Here is a 15,169-nt window from a genome sequence, read left to right as displayed (position 1 = left end):
GGGGCGGAGGCGTGCAGCAGCGGCGGAGCCCGCTCCAGTCAGGGGCGGCTGCGCGAGCGCTCCTCCCCCAGCCTCCGAACGCCGGGTCTCCCGCCCCGCCCGGACAGGAGCTGGACTGGGCATGCGCGCCGCGCTGCCGAGCCGCGTGAGACCCCGCGCGCGCTCGCTCGCGCCCACCCCTCCTGCCCGCTCCCGCGCGAGACGCCCAGTGCGCGTCTCCTGGTTCTCAGGCCGTCCCTGGGCCGGAGGGGCGGGGAGAGAGGTCAGTGTCCCCAATTTTCATGCCACCACTCCTCAGGTACCGTGGTCAGAATCCATTTCTTTTGTTTGTGGGCCTGGTACCCTTTCTCGGGTCATCCTTACAGGGCCCCTCCCTTTTCCCCCTCGGCGGCTCGTAACCGTCCAGCTTGTCCTTGCTGACCCCGGAGGGAACTTGGGACCGAGGGTGATGACGGGAGAGGACCGAGCTGGATCTGGGAGTTTGTCCTTTTCACTCGCTCAGCCAGCCTAGGGGATCCCCTTGGTGTCCTTGGCACCACTCCTGGGGTGTAAGGCTGAGATCAGCACCTGGGAGTTCCCTGCCACCTTCCCCCAGCTGGCAGCTCTGCAGACACCTCCACCACAGTGCGTCATGCTTAGGTCCTGAGACAGGAGGGGAGGAGTGGTGATGGGGGTCCAGAGAGCCAGCCCTCCCAGACTTGGGCTCTGCTGGCTACCATACAGAAGTACCCCAGACTGAGCAATGAACACGTAGAATCAAGGCAACACAATCATCTTCGTTTTATTTGCCACTCATTTTTCTAGTTGTTAATGTCCAGCCCTCCGCCTCTTTCCACTGGGTCCAGAGAGCCAGCCCTCCCAGACTTGGGCTCTGCTGGCTACCATACAGAAGTACCCCAGACTGAGCAATGAACACGTAGAATCAAGGCAACACAATCATCTTCGTTTTATTTGCCACTCATTTTCTAGTTGTTAATGTCCAGCCCGCCGCTTTCCACTACAGGGTCTTTCTCTTTCAGCTCCTCTCACATTTCCAGAGGCCCAGAAAAAAATGTATTAGTTGCTCTTTGCCAAAGTAGACTCGGCCTTCTCATCAGGCCTGTCCTGTATTCTCAGGGGAAGGCTTTAGCCAAGGCCACAGCAACAGTGGGAATCCTCAGCACACACCTGGACGGCTGAGCAGGCTGTTTCTCTTCACAGAGCAGAACTGATGTGGTGGGTGAGCAAGATGATAGGCAGATGTAGGGAAGGACAGTGGATGAATGCTGGGCCAGCACCCAGGAGTGGGAGCCCACTCTCTGCCATGGTGGGCTGTCTCCAGGTCCTCAGAGCCGGGATGGGCTTCCTCCACTCACCACCACTGTCTCCCCAGTGATGTAGCTGGCATCTTCAGAGCACATGAAAGACACGATGCCTGCACACTCCTCCGGTTTGCCTATCCTGGGCAATAGAGGAAACAAGGGAGGGAGTGAAAATCAGGCCCCTTTTAACTGGTCCACAGGAATGGAATTTGTTTAATCGAGAATTATCATGTGGGGTCAGCTTGGTGGGGCAGCAGTGGTTAAGGTGCTAGACTCCCACATGATTGACTGCTGTTCAAGTCCCTGACCGGGTGGCTTACTTTTTCACTTCCCCTTTCTGGAGAGTCCATGCACCCTATAGCAAATTAAAAAATAATTTTCTTTTTTAAAAGAAGAAACTGGATCACATGGTGACTGCAGTTCAAATCCCCAGCCTAGTCAGCCTAAAACATGTGGGGCAATACAAGGTCCAACAAGCTAGAGGAAGGGGAGCACAGTGTGACCAGACTCTGTGGAGGGTATTCCTCTCTGTCACATTCCCATGCATGTGTATTTGCACTATCATGATAAATAGGGGGGGAAAAGTAAAGAAAAAAATTATTACATGATTGTTTTCAGGACTAGTAACCAAGATTCCTGCCCATAAAATAAGGTTACTATGAAGCTAAGCTATTGTAATTTAGTATAAGTGTACTGTACTCTGAAAAACCTATTAAATATTATATTCAAACAATATAGAGATAGGTTTTTTTTTTTGCGCACAGGACATCAAAATTCAAAGTTGTACAGATAAAATGGTGAGCAACTGTTTCATAGTTCAAAATAATTTGTTTCCTATGTGTGCATACTCCTTAAGTGTAGAGAGTATGTGTGACAGTGAATGGTGTGTTTAAAATGATTGCATTTTTCAGGCATCTATTTTTGTCCCTTAAAGTCAGCTTCATTTTGTGAGAATGCACTGATTCTCATCATTAGCATCAGTGATTGTGTCATTAGATCTAGAGCACTTGAATCTGGCTGCCACAGAATGCTCTAGAGGGGTAGAGCGAGTAACCCAAACCTAGAAGGCCTGGATTAGTGGTCATCTATCCTAGTGCACACTGAGAGGCTTAACCAAAAAAGAAGAAAAGCCCAGGTCCTGCCCTGGACCAGTTAAGGGAGTCTCTGCGAGTCTGGGGGTGGAGACTCAGATCTGTATTTGTTTCCATCTGGGCGTCCAGGATTGAGGTGCATGGGATTGGATCACTCTTGGGGCCCCTGACTGAATAATGAGTCATGAATTAGGCCTGTAGCTCTGCTGACATCAGGAGGACTCAAGGGAGTCTGGGATGTTTGGACCAGTAAAGAGGCATTGCTGACATCTGTCTGCCAGGTGACAAGGAAAGGTTACAGGGAGAGAAGATGACATAGAGGAAAGGGAACCCTATAAAGGTGCCTAATGGTTCGACCAACCCATTGGTAGAGAGTCATTTCCTTAAACAAGGAAAGTTTGGGGCTTAGTAAAGCTCTTCATTTCTTTTATGTGGATTGTAGGATCAGAACTTTGGAAATATGACTCTTTGTTGAAGGAGAATTAAAAAAGCATGATTTTACTTTTGGTCCCGGGGGGGAGACAGAGGAATCAGGGTCTGTCCTGGAGCTCTGCTCTGCTGAGACCAGGACACCTTTCTGGTTGGGCAGCGGCAGTAGGCTCCTGGCTCAGATGCCGCAGCGAGACCCTATATATGAACTTGTGAAATCTGTGAGCAGAGGAGAGCATGGCTGTAATATTTATGGGACTGAGACAGTGAGCTGTGGGCTGTGATAGGGACCAGACCTTTCCATCCCTATTCTTCTTAACCCTCCCTGCCACAGTCTTACCTTCTTATCCGCATGTATTCTTTTATACTTTCCTCTCTTGCCTTGTCTTTCCAGAGCTGCAGAAAGAAGGGAAATCTCTCTATGTGCAAGAAGAGGAACCTGAGCCACAGAGAAGGGAAAAAACTGCGCATCCTCACGTAAGTTGAGAGGAAGGATAGAGACACTCCTGCTTCCTTCTCATTTTTTCCTAGCCCCCAGCTCTTCCCGCCACCCTCTTCTGTTTTATTCTTCTCAGGTTGCAGTGAGGCAGTTCACTGGGTTTCCCCAGTTCACATCCACTTAAAGAGGTATGGAACAGTGTGAGTAGAGTCGGGATTCCTGACTCTGCCCTACGCCTCAGGAAAGGTGTAGGGTGTGGGGAGACTCTATGGAAAAAACCCAGGGAAGGGAGATGGACATGGTTGGGAGTTTAGGACTCAGGTGCTGGGCTCCCCAGCTCTTCAAGGAGTCCCGGCAGGATACAGGGCTCCCCTTTCTCACCGCACTGCTGAAGTTAGTCTTGATGAGTCCAGGAGCCAGGCAGTTCACCCTAATGTTCTTTGGGGCCAGCTCTATGGCCAGGTTTTTGGTGAGGCCCACCAAGGCTGTTTTACTAACATTATAAGGGCCCAGGCCCTGGGGAAAGAAGGTAAAGGGTTAGTTTTCATGTTATTCTCGAATCTTATTATTAGGCATAATAGGCAGTGGTCAATAGGGTATCTCCTACACAGGAGAGTCAGTTCAGAAACTGTCTTGTGGTTAAACCTTCCCTGGTTAGTATTTGTGGAGGCAAGGAATCTATCTTGTGGGAAGGGACTTGGTATGATTCTAAAAGGGGACACAGACTTCTTTGGGCAACCAGAGGGATGCAAAGATATGGGATGAAGGACAGGACGGAAGTGGCAGACAAAGCGGTTCTTACAGGAAATGGACTGAAGGCTCCTAAGGAGGACACAAGCACCACTGAGCCGCCTCTGGAAAAAGAAAAGAGCTGACCGTCCTCCCAGTGTGGGCCATGGCCCTCGGCCCGGGTGGGGCCCTGTCTCACCCAGGCTTCTGCTCATGCTCCATACCCTCGTTTCTCCATCTCTGGTACCACTGCCTTTGTCAGTAGGGCTGCGGCCTTCACATTGATGTCCAGGATCTGAAGCCAAGAGAAGGCAGAAACAGCATGACAGATAAGCGTTAGAGGAGGTACAGTGACTGGGGTCACAGTGGGTTCCTAGTCTGTTTGTTAGAGCTGATGGGGATCTTAGGATGAGTTACTCAGACCGTATGCTGAGTAACTCATCCTAAGTTACTGAGTAACTGAACTCGGCTTCTTCATGTGAAGTAAATCTCACCAGCTTATTCAGCTATTAAGAGATTATAACACATTTGGTTCTCTGGGAAAGAATGGAGCCTGGATCATTTTGTTTCCTAACTAGCCAAGCATGATTTGGCCCAGAATGGACCATAATCCTCAAGGCTCCCTTGGATCTGAGAGAGGAACTGGAATTGGGTTGGTCTTCCAGACCCGCCCTAGAGTGGGCCGTGACTCTCGGGGTATCATGGCCTGACCTCGGGCACCTGGGGTTGGGCTGGCACTTCTCTGGCTTCTGAGCTTAGGAAGTGAACTGAAGGATGGGTTGTTTGGCTGGACTTTTACTGGGAAGTGGGATCATAAGGAGGCACCTTCTGGAGAAGCTGGGCTGCAATCAAAATCCCTTCATCTATAATTTGAAACAAATGTACACCCTACTGTTTACATTGTTCCAGATGCTGCTGGGATATCCTCCCATGTCCCCCAGGCCAACTTCTTATTTTAAAAATTTCATTGTTACAGAAAAGTTGAAATAGAAGTACAATGAATATCCAGAGACCCTTCACCTAGATTCACCAATTGTTCACATTTTGGCTCATTTGTACTCTATGTATCTATACAATTTTATTTTTATAAACCATTGAAAGTAAATTGTAGCTAACGATAATGCTTTACCTCTAATATTTTAGCATGCATTGCCGAAGAGTAAGGACACTCTCTTACAACAGCCATAATCCATGATCACACTCAAGAAATTTAACACTGATAATAGGAATTTTATATAATATTCTGTCTATAATAAAATTTCCCCAATTGTATTCAAAGTTCCATTTTTTAAAAAAGAATTGCAGCATTCAATTAAGGATGAAAATATGGCAGTTAGATTTGATATACTGTGATTTTAAAATTGTGTTTATTTCTTTTAGTTTGCTATAGGGTGCATGCATTCACCAGGGAGAGAGAGGAAAAGTGAGAAATCACTACCACTCCCACCCCTGCCCCAGAGAGGGATGGCTATACCACAATCCCTTGTTCTCCATTCTCCTCTTGGGATTTTGGGCATGTACACACACGTGCTCAGTGTGATTTTCAAGCTGCAGGCTCCAGGACTGGAACCATGTAGTCGGCCATGTGGGATCCAGCACCTTAACCTTCACACCATCTGCTGGCCCAATGCACTGTGATATTTTCAAAAAAGCAAACTAGGGGCTGGCAAGTGGCGTGGTGGTTAAGGGCACCGGACTCCCACATGGCTGACCATGGTTCAAATCCTGGACCTGGTGGCTTGCTTTCTCACTTTCTTCCTCTCTGTCCCTCTCTGGTCAAATTAAAATGAATAAATAAGTAAAGTTAAATAAAATAATTCTTTTAAAAAAAGCAAACTAAAAATAAAATTCCTTGGTTTAAAACTGATTGTTCAGGACCAGCAGATGGTGTAATGGTTACGTCGCTGGACTCCCATGTAGTTGATTATGGTTCAAGTCCTGGACCTAGTAGCTTAAAATTCATGCTGGGTGTGCATGCGAGTATGCCCAAAATCCCAAGAGGAGAATGGAGAAGGGACTGCGGTGTGGTCATTCCCCTGGGGAGTGATTTCATGCTTTCTGTCTCTGTCTATCTGGTGAGCACACAGGCCCTATAGCAAGAACCTCTCTAAAAACAAAAACGAAAAAACAAAAACACTGATTGTTCATGTGGTCTCTATTAAGACTATTCATGAAAGATATTTCTCTGAAGAATACCAAAAATCAGGAACTGGCTCACCGAAGAACATTTTGGCACTTTGGTCTTTATATCTGTGAAACACAGATAAATCATAATGCTTTGGTATCCTTAAACTTTAGTGTTGAGAAATTATTGACAACATCAGAATGAAAAGGAAAACCACAGGAGATCATAAAAAATGTAGCACTTCCAAATCATGTAGGAATATTAACCATAGTAAACAAAGATAAATATTTTAATTAAGGCTTTATAATTAAAGCCTGTAGGGGTGTGAAATATATTACAAATATAATGTAATTATGCATGTTCACATAATCACCAATATCGCAGCCCTTGAATTCAGACATCTCATGTCAGATTTTCCTGACACTGCAGTTAAGAAGAATCAAGTCCAGGTCTTCTGCAAAGGCTGTATGTTGTACAACGGCCACACTGGTCATTTCACCAGAATTGGTATTTCACTTAACTTAAGCGCTATTAACATTTCCCAACTAATGAAAAATCACTCTTTTTTTGGCAGCCTAAGAGGGGATGAGTGGGTGTGTAAGTTGAAGTGTTTTAGTTATTGGCATATTAGCTGCCATGTCTCTGCTGGAAATAAACCAGAAGAAGAGCATGGGTGAGCACGCTGTGGGAGAGAGCTTGCGGAGGGAAGAAGAGGCAGCAAAGAGCACAGGGAAGAAGATAAAGCTGTGGAGAAGCAGAAGTGAAAGAGAAGGACAGGGATAGAGGAAGCCACCTCCCACCTGCCCTTTACCAGGTGCACTCCAGGTGTGTGGCATGTCACATTTAGATTGCACTTGACAAAGGCATTCTAAAAGCAGACTGAGTTTCAAGTGAATATTTTCTGAACACCGCCCCCTCCCTTGTTCTGCTTCCATTGTTTCTCACCTTGTCCCACACCTCCTCGGTGGCATCCATTAGGTTTCCAAAGAAAGGGTTGACAGCAGCATTGGAGACCAGGATGTCGATACCTCCATGAAGGTTCACAGCCTAGAGAAAAGAACAATCTTGAGCAGGGCTGCAGGAAAATAAGGGAGGTATATTTATCAATGTTGATAAGGAATTGCTTCTTTGGCCAATAGGTGGCATGGAGGTTAAGGTGCTAGATTGCACATGGCCAACTTAGCAGTTCAAGTCCTGGATCCTGTGGTTTGAGAGTCACACCAGGTACATGTGTGAATATGCCCAAAATTCTGAGAGGAGAGTGGATGAGAAGGGACTGTGGCATGGCCATTCCCCCAGGGGGTGATTTCTCACTCCCTGTCCCCTTCCCCACAAGTGCATACACTTTATAGCAAAAACTCAAAACAAAAATTGCTACTTGGGAATAGTTGTCAAAATAACATTTTTTTTTCTTGAAACATTTTCCCTCCAAAGCTCCCTGTGAACTATTTAAGGTTGTCTTATTTCTTCTGCAGTCTTTCCTTCCTCTCTCCTCACTATTATTTTTTTTTAGAATCATTTTATTTAACTTTATTTATTTATTTATTTATTTATTTATTTATTTTATGAGATCTGATAATCTGATATGGGGGATATCAGTCTTCCTTAGTTGGTATTTGTCTGGTTTATCTTTCTAAATACATTTACTTTCACCTCACCACCAGTTTTTTTCCCTCCAGCTCCATGAGGTCACTATTTCCTTGCTGTTTTTTGCTGCTCCTTATCAGTGGTTCTCTGTCAGATGTATTAAGAATTGGTTGTTTCTTCTAATGAAGACATGACCAGCTCACTTCTTCTCTGCTCCCATTTGCTCAAATATTTGGGCCCTGTGGGTCCTAAAATGAATTTTTTTTTTTGCCTTTTCTTCTGACTTTTTTTTTTTTAAGATTTATTAATTTAATTTAATTCATTATTATTATTATTATTATTATTTTAGTGTGGCCAGAGAGAGAAAGGGTAAGCAAGTCGTGAGGTTCAGTACCTGAACTGTGGTTGGCCATGTGGGAGTCCAGCGACTCAGCCAACACGCCACCTGCTGGCCCATCTCTGACTTTTTGCTTCTTTCTTCATACTTGCCCTTCGGGAAGCTCCTACATTCTCATGGCTTCAACATTTACCTCTAGCCCCTCCTCTTTTTATACCAAGTCTCAGCCCCATCTCTACAAGTACTTACAGTCCAGTTTGCCTTGAATGGGTTCCATTATCTCAAAATCAATCTAGTCTACACATATTTGAGTGGAGAAACTGGTTTAACTAGATCCATAGAAAGTTACCAGGAGGTGCCTTTGTGATCATCTAGCCCAATGTCCCCATGGTGGAGGTGATAAACCTGAGGAAAGAGAAGTTACTTCCTCAAGGTCAGACAGCTCAGTCATAATGCATTAGGGGCAGCTAAGAACAGGAAGCCAACTCATCTGGTGTTTGTGAGAGGTGCAAAGATCTGCTCAGGGCACAAAGCTACTTAGTGGTAGCAGAACTGAGGTCAGTCTCCTACTTTGTAGCACAAAGCTAATCGATAAAGCCCATGTGAAAATGGTTAAGGGTTATTCTAAAACTGGCTTCCCAGGAATAAAATAATAATAATAATAATAATAATAAAAATAAAATAAAGTAGTTCCACGCTTTGTGACATCATGCTCTCTCTTCGGCCTGGAGGCACAAAGAGTCAAGGCAGTAACAGAGTTAAACTGGGAAAGCCAAGAATGGCTCCACCTCGCTCCCTAATGAACTGTAAGTTGGTGGTACAGGCATGTGCTAGAGTAATGAATGGCCAAGCAGAAACTGCCAGCAAGGGTTTTCTGTACTAAGCCACCCTGAAGCCAGACTTTGCACTGGCCTGGAACTAGCAATTTGGATGCCTTGGGCAAGTAGCTCTGCAAAGGTCCTTGATCCACTTTGCGCTTCAGATTTGGTGCACAGAGGGGTGTTATTAACAATGTACACCATCTGCCAGCTTCCTGTTTTAACTAATTATTCTTGCTAACTAGGTGCTAAGCTCAGTTTCTGCACAGTGGAAGAGATGCCTGGGCTGTCAACATGTACATTTAACAAAATTTCGAATCGTGTTATCTTTTAAAACCAGGATGAATACTTTCCTGTGACCTCTAAATTTTGGTGTCCTGGCACAAAACTCCCGTCACCTGCCTTGGCTCTGTGTAAGCTTCACCAGTGGACTCATGCCTAAGAAAGTGCAGCGTAAGCTTGAAGTGATGTGCGCTGTGTTCTGTGCAAGTGTGCTTGGGGGAGAGGAGGAGATGGTGGATTGCCCAGAATCACCTGGAGAGCTTTCTCACTCTGCCGTCGGTACAGAGAGGCAGAAAAGGCTGGGTTTGACTGAGCAGAGAGACAGAGAACCGTAATGATGAATGACGAAGGTACTCATGACCACCCGAGGGTCTTTGAAGACTTGCTCTACATTGTGTGATCGCTACACTGAAGTGGCTGGGAGTTGTCTGCTGTGTCCTCACAGTTACATATGTAGTTTGTAGAAAATGCACAGTATAATCAAGCAGAGAAGTGGCTAATCTGGTTTTTGCTCCCTGCGCTGTCAGAGAAGCTTCTCAGTACAGATTAGGAGGCCACTGGGTAGAAACCATCCTCAGGGCAGCAGCTTTCCTCCCTGTGGGGAACAGCTGGCAATCCGCAGAACATGTGTCAAATTGCAGACGATCTGCCAGAGGGCATGTGCACTTGCCAGAGAGAGAGCCAGACAGACAGAAGGGGAGAGAGAATCCCCTAGTGGGGTATGGTCACGCCTCAATCCCTTCTCTTCCATTTCTCCTTCCTGGCAGGATTTTGGGCACACATGCCTGGAGCATCAATCCAGTAGGGCCAGGAATTGAGCTGCACGGTCAGCTATGTGAGATCCAGCTCTCTTAACCACTAGGTCACCAGGCTGGCCATTAATTATTTACAATTGATGTAAGATTGTACATATTTATGGAGATCAGTGTATGTGTGTTTGTGTGTATTAAATTTGCTACAGGGTGTATGTGCTTGCTACGGAGAGACAGAGAGAGAGAGAAAGTGAGAAAATACCCCCCTGGAGAGATGACCATGCTGCAATCCCTTCTCCTCCATTCTCCTCTTGGGATTTGGGGCACACACATACACATGCCTGGTATATTTTCCAAGCTGTCTGGTCAGGACTTGAACCACATAGTCGGCCATGTGGGATTAAGCTGACTCAACCACCATGCCACCAGCTGGCCCTACTGTGGTTTCTTGGTGCATGAATACAACGTGTTGTGATCAAACCAGGATAATTTGCATATCTATTATCTCAAACATTTGTTATTTTTTTGTGTTGGGAGCATTTATAATTGTTTCTTCTAGCTATTTTGAAATGTCCAACAAATTGTTGTTAATTATAGTCATCCTATTACGCTAAAAAATGTTAGAACTTGTTCCTCCTAATTATAATTTTGTATCCATTGACCAACATCTCCCTCTCTTCCTCCTATTTCTCATTTAAAAAATAATTATTAATTTAATTTTATTTATTACTATCTTTTAATTTGACCATAGACACACACACACACACACAGAGAAAGAGAGAGAAAGAGGAGGGGGGGGAGAGAGGGGAGAGAGAAAGAGGAGCGGGGGGAGAGAGGGAGAGAGTGAGAAAGCAAGCCACCAGGTCTGGCACTCAAACCGTGGTAAGCCATGTGGGAGTCCAGTGCCTTAACCACTTCACCATCTGCTGGCCCCCCCATTTCTTGATATGGTTTGGAAAATTCTTGGTTGGTTCCCACTAAATGTCTCTTGGATACCTCTGTTTTGGTCCTACCGCCACTGCTCTAGCTCTGTATGTCAGCAACAGTGTCCCCACTAATGTCCTTGGCTCAGTGACTTATCCATATACCGTTCCTACCAGATCCAGAATATCCTCTACTAATAACCATATTCTTTCTTCTTCTTCTTTTTTTTCTTTAGTTTGCATAGAGTGCATACACTTGCCAGAGAGGGACAGAAAGAGAGACAAAGTGAGGAAGCACCCCCCCCCCCCCCCCAGGGATTGGCCATGTCATAATCCCTTCTCCTCTTGGGATTTTGGACATACACATACATGAGCCCAGTGTGTTTCTTAAGCTGGGTCCTGGACTTGAACAGTGCAGTTGGCCATGTGGGATCCAGCTGCCTTAACCACTACACCACTGGCTAGCCTCCCTTAACCATTTCATCTTGCCCAAAACCTCACATGATTTCTTAATTCCTTCAAGAATATCTAAACTCTTTTGGGAGGCTATGGAGGCTGCCCCCTATCTGAACCTACACTCTCTGCTGTGGACTAACAGTGCTCCCCTCCCTTCTTCATCCCTCTTTTGCTGGCTGTTCATTTTGTAGAGTCTCTGGGACTCTGTCCCTACTCCCCTTATCTATTCTTACCTGGCCCACAAGGTCTAGCTCAAGTCTCACTTCTGGGCCAAGGCTACAGGATCCATTAAGTGGAACTGGCTGGGGCCAGAAAAAATCTTTCCCTGTGAGATTTTGATGTTGAATTGCTACATCCATTTCATCTGGCCAGTCACTGATCGGGCCAGGCTCCCAAATGGCTCCCTCCATCCTCAGGATCAATTTCAGGCCCTGTCCAGCAGCCTATGCCAAGCAAGGTGACTTTCTTGGACTCACATTTAGCTCTTTCCAATGAACATGTGAACATTTGCCAAATTGTTCTTTAAAAATGGTATGAACTTAAGTCTACCATACCACTATCTACTATTACTTAAGGTCCTCTTTTTATTTAATTTTAATTTTTAATTTTTTTAGTTTGCTATAGGGTGCACGTGCTCGCCAGTGACAGACAGAGAGGGAGGGAGAGAGAGAAAAAGCTCTCCCCCAAGAGAGGACGACTATACTGCAAACCTTTCTCCTCCACTCTCCTCTTGAGAGCACTCACATACGTCTGCTGCGTTTCTCAGGCTGCTGGGTCTGGGAATCAAACTGCATAGTTGGAAATGTGGGATCCAGGTGCTTTAACCACCATGCTATCTGGCTGGCCCAAGTCCTCCTTTATTAAGAACACTAACCAAGGGCTGGCAGATGGCATGGTGGTTAAGGCGCTGGACTCCCACATGGTCCACCATGGTTTGAGTTCTGGACCCGGAGGCTTGCTTTCTTTCTCTCTCTCTCTCTCTCTCTCTCTGTCTGTCTCTCTATGGCCAGTGTATGTGTCCTATAGCAAATTAAAAAATAATAATAAATAAAATTTAAAAAATTCTAAAAAAAAAAAGAACAGTATCCAAATGATTTTTGCCAACCTTCCAATCTGTTCACACAATCCTGGACTTCTCATAATTGGGTAATAGGTTCTCCTTTCCACTCTAGAGAATAAAATGTGTGCCCTGAGCCTGGAGGGGAGGAGAACCTACTTTGCTGGATGGTCCATATTTTCGTGTGCTTTCCTGGAAGGCTGTTGTCAAGTACCAACTCTGACACTGGTTTAGACTCTCTGAGACTAAAGTCCGAGTAGGCACCTAGGCTGGACCCTACACTATGGGGAAGTGCCTGGGGGTCTGAAGGCAGCCAAGAAAGGAAGGGGGCTAGGAAGGTCTGGGTTTAATCACCATTCTTTCCTTCCTGGCTGGGGGCCTTGGGAAGTCACTCCAGCTATCTGTGAACAGGAAGAATAGTCCTTACCTTGCTTGGTTGTCAGGTTGGAGATAACCTGTACACGGCTCTGAACACGGCAAATGGCACACAGTAGGTGGGACTCCATAAACTGAAGGACGGGATTATCAGTTCACAGTTAGGAACTTCTATTTTGTGGTTGTATTTACTTTTCTAATTTGTCCAGTTAGACTGGAAATGGCTGGAGAATCAGGCAGGACCAGCTATTTTTGGGGGGAGTCCCAAGGGATGATTCAGAGTTGAAGCATTAGCATAGTTTTTGATTCTCTGGGAGAAGATGGTTATCAGACTTTAGGATATCGACATAACAGAAAGGCACGGGATAACCACAGTGCCAGTCCGCGGAACACACTAAGCTTTACTGAATAGCGCTGCACTGGATGTCACCAACACCGTCCAGGAGACCGGCTCCCTTCTGCTGCCTCAGGGCTCTGCTCATATCCCAGGTACTCACCGTGGTCACCAGCCGCTCCCGCTCCTCGGCCTTCCCCACATGGCACACGGTACCCGTCACGCTCAGCCCCTCCCCCTGCAGCGCAGCCACTGCCCGGTCCACGTTCTGCTGCTTCCGACTGCTGATGACCACGTGGGCCCCATCCTGGGCCAGTCGCCTTGCGATGGCCAGGCCGATCCTGCCAGGGGAGATGCAGACTGTCAAGGCCCATACAGTGGGAGAGGATGAGAACACGGGTCCTGGAGCTGGACTGCGGGGTCTGGGTTCTAGCCCTCCCTTCTATGACCTCTACATGTCCCTCATGTAAAACAGCTCTTGCCATGCAGGTAGACATGCTTAGCTTGCCTTTGACACTCATTTACTGATTTTTATTATGAATTTGGCCCTCTGCCTTGGTTTCCAGGAACTGACACCACTTTCCATAGCCCCCACCCCCCACTCTATCTGTTGGGGTCAGAGGGGTGAGTGAGCTGGGTGTGCAGAGCAGCCATCTGTGACTTGAGGGTCTCACTGGAGTCCCTACTCCTAAATACCTCCCCTACTAGTCTACATCGCCCTTAGAATTCCAACCTAAGTTACGTTTGGGAGTGTATGTGAAAGGCTGATCTCTGGTGTAACATGCAAATATTTCCCTAGGAGGAAGGGTTGCACCTTTTGCAATCGCCAGCCATTAGCATTTCACATACATATTTGTGTTTTATATTTGTGAAGGGCTGACATCTAGCAAAACCCCAAGGGAAGAGAAACAGGGTAGAAAGAAACTGTGCAGGCTAGGCCCTAATATACTTATTGAATTAAAAAACAACTCAGGATCTTATGTCCCACTTAGGTGAGGGGAGACTAAGTGGGTGCCAGTCAGGGTGTCTGGAGCATTCTCGTGTGGATGGATGCAGTGGGGTAGGATTTTCGAGGTCTGGGGTTTCTTGGATTTCTGGTTTCTGGTCTTCCCAGACTCTAGGTGGAGCTGCCTGACTGGGGCAGCCCGGGGCACTGGGGGACTGGATGGATGGGGTGGCACCGAGGTGGCAACAGTTGCCCTAGAGGCCGCAGTGACACGAGAGCCTGGCAATGGAAGGGCCAGAACCCTGGGATTCCCAGGGGACTTCAGGCCGATAACCTAGTTCCTTTTTTCCGGATCGGCCTTTAGCCGCGTGCTGAGGCCTGAGGACAGGGGCCCCGGGGGCAAAGGACAAACGGCTAGTATCTGTTTCTCCAGGGAGACCCTAAGAGTCTCTGGCGCAGGCACTCACCCATCGGTGGAGGCCGTTACGAGGGCCACCTTATTTGCGAGCGGTTCCCGGTGGGTCGCCCCTGAGCTGGCCATCCGTACTGATTTCCACGCGCTGGCACAGCCGACTAGCAACAGCCTCGCCTTCTCCATGGCTGGGGAAATTAGGGATTGGCTCTAATCCTCCCAGGGGAGGTAGGGCAAGGGGCAGGACTAGGGACTCGCCGCCTCTGGGTCTCGCTCCCCGCCCCCGGCCGGCGGACAGGGCTCTGTCCTTCCGCCCCGGCAACCGGCTGGGGCCGCGGGCGCCCCCTGCTGGCGTCCCGCCGCCGCGTCCTGTACTCCGCTGTCCTAGCCGGGCTTGCCCTCCCCTGGGCGCTTGAATGTGCCCTATGTCCTAGTTTCCTGAAAGGGCCGCCTCCCTACTGGGACTTCTTTGCGCACCAGCACCTCTTTCCACATCTGCTGGCCTACGTCTTTTTTGGGGGAGACCGGGAGTCTTGAGTTGACTGCTTTTTGCTTCTCAAAAGCCCAAGATAGAATTCCTTCTCCAGGCAAGTCTGGGTCTCCAGAATACGAAGACCCATAAGAGGAGGAGGACAGTAAATGTTTTTAGTCCCCCTATGGAGGTAAGGCCTTGGTCCTCTGGAGTCCACCACGCCAGGGTGGAGGCTGGGAGGAGACTAGGCTGGATTCTGCCCTTCACTCTGCACTCTGACTCGAGGTCTTCTCCATCTTCATAG

General features: G+C 47.3%; 1 protein-coding gene across 2 annotated transcripts; it reads right to left on the bottom strand.

Annotated features, from left to right (window-relative positions):
* Positions 1-922: 922 nt before the first annotated feature.
* LOC102486679 (dehydrogenase/reductase SDR family member 4) lies at positions 923-14,672 on the bottom strand. 2 transcript variants are annotated; one of them, XM_006144531.3, is made up of 8 exons: positions 14,449-14,655; positions 13,199-13,376; positions 7,060-7,161; positions 4,214-4,284; positions 4,063-4,114; positions 3,642-3,776; positions 3,162-3,217; positions 1,031-1,440 (listed from the first exon to the last, which is right to left on the bottom strand). In XM_006144531.3, the coding sequence occupies exons 1-8, from the start codon at positions 14,577-14,579 to the stop codon at positions 1,326-1,328; spliced, it is 840 nt and encodes a 279-aa protein (XP_006144593.1). In that variant the 5' UTR covers positions 14,580-14,655; the 3' UTR covers positions 1,031-1,325. The 2 variants fall into 2 exon arrangements, with proteins under 2 accessions (XP_006144594.1, XP_006144593.1); XM_006144532.3 differs by lacking the exons at positions 3,642-3,776; positions 4,214-4,284 and having other exon boundaries at positions 923-1,440; positions 14,449-14,672.
* Between the last annotated feature and the right edge of the window lie 497 nt (positions 14,673-15,169).

The sequence above is a fragment of the Tupaia chinensis genome, unplaced genomic scaffold, assembly GCF_000334495.1.
Source record: "Tupaia chinensis unplaced genomic scaffold, TupChi_1.0 Scaffold000126_2, whole genome shotgun sequence".
Lineage (NCBI taxonomy): Eukaryota > Metazoa > Chordata > Mammalia > Scandentia > Tupaiidae > Tupaia > Tupaia belangeri.
This window is presented reverse-complemented; position numbering and strand designations above follow the sequence as displayed.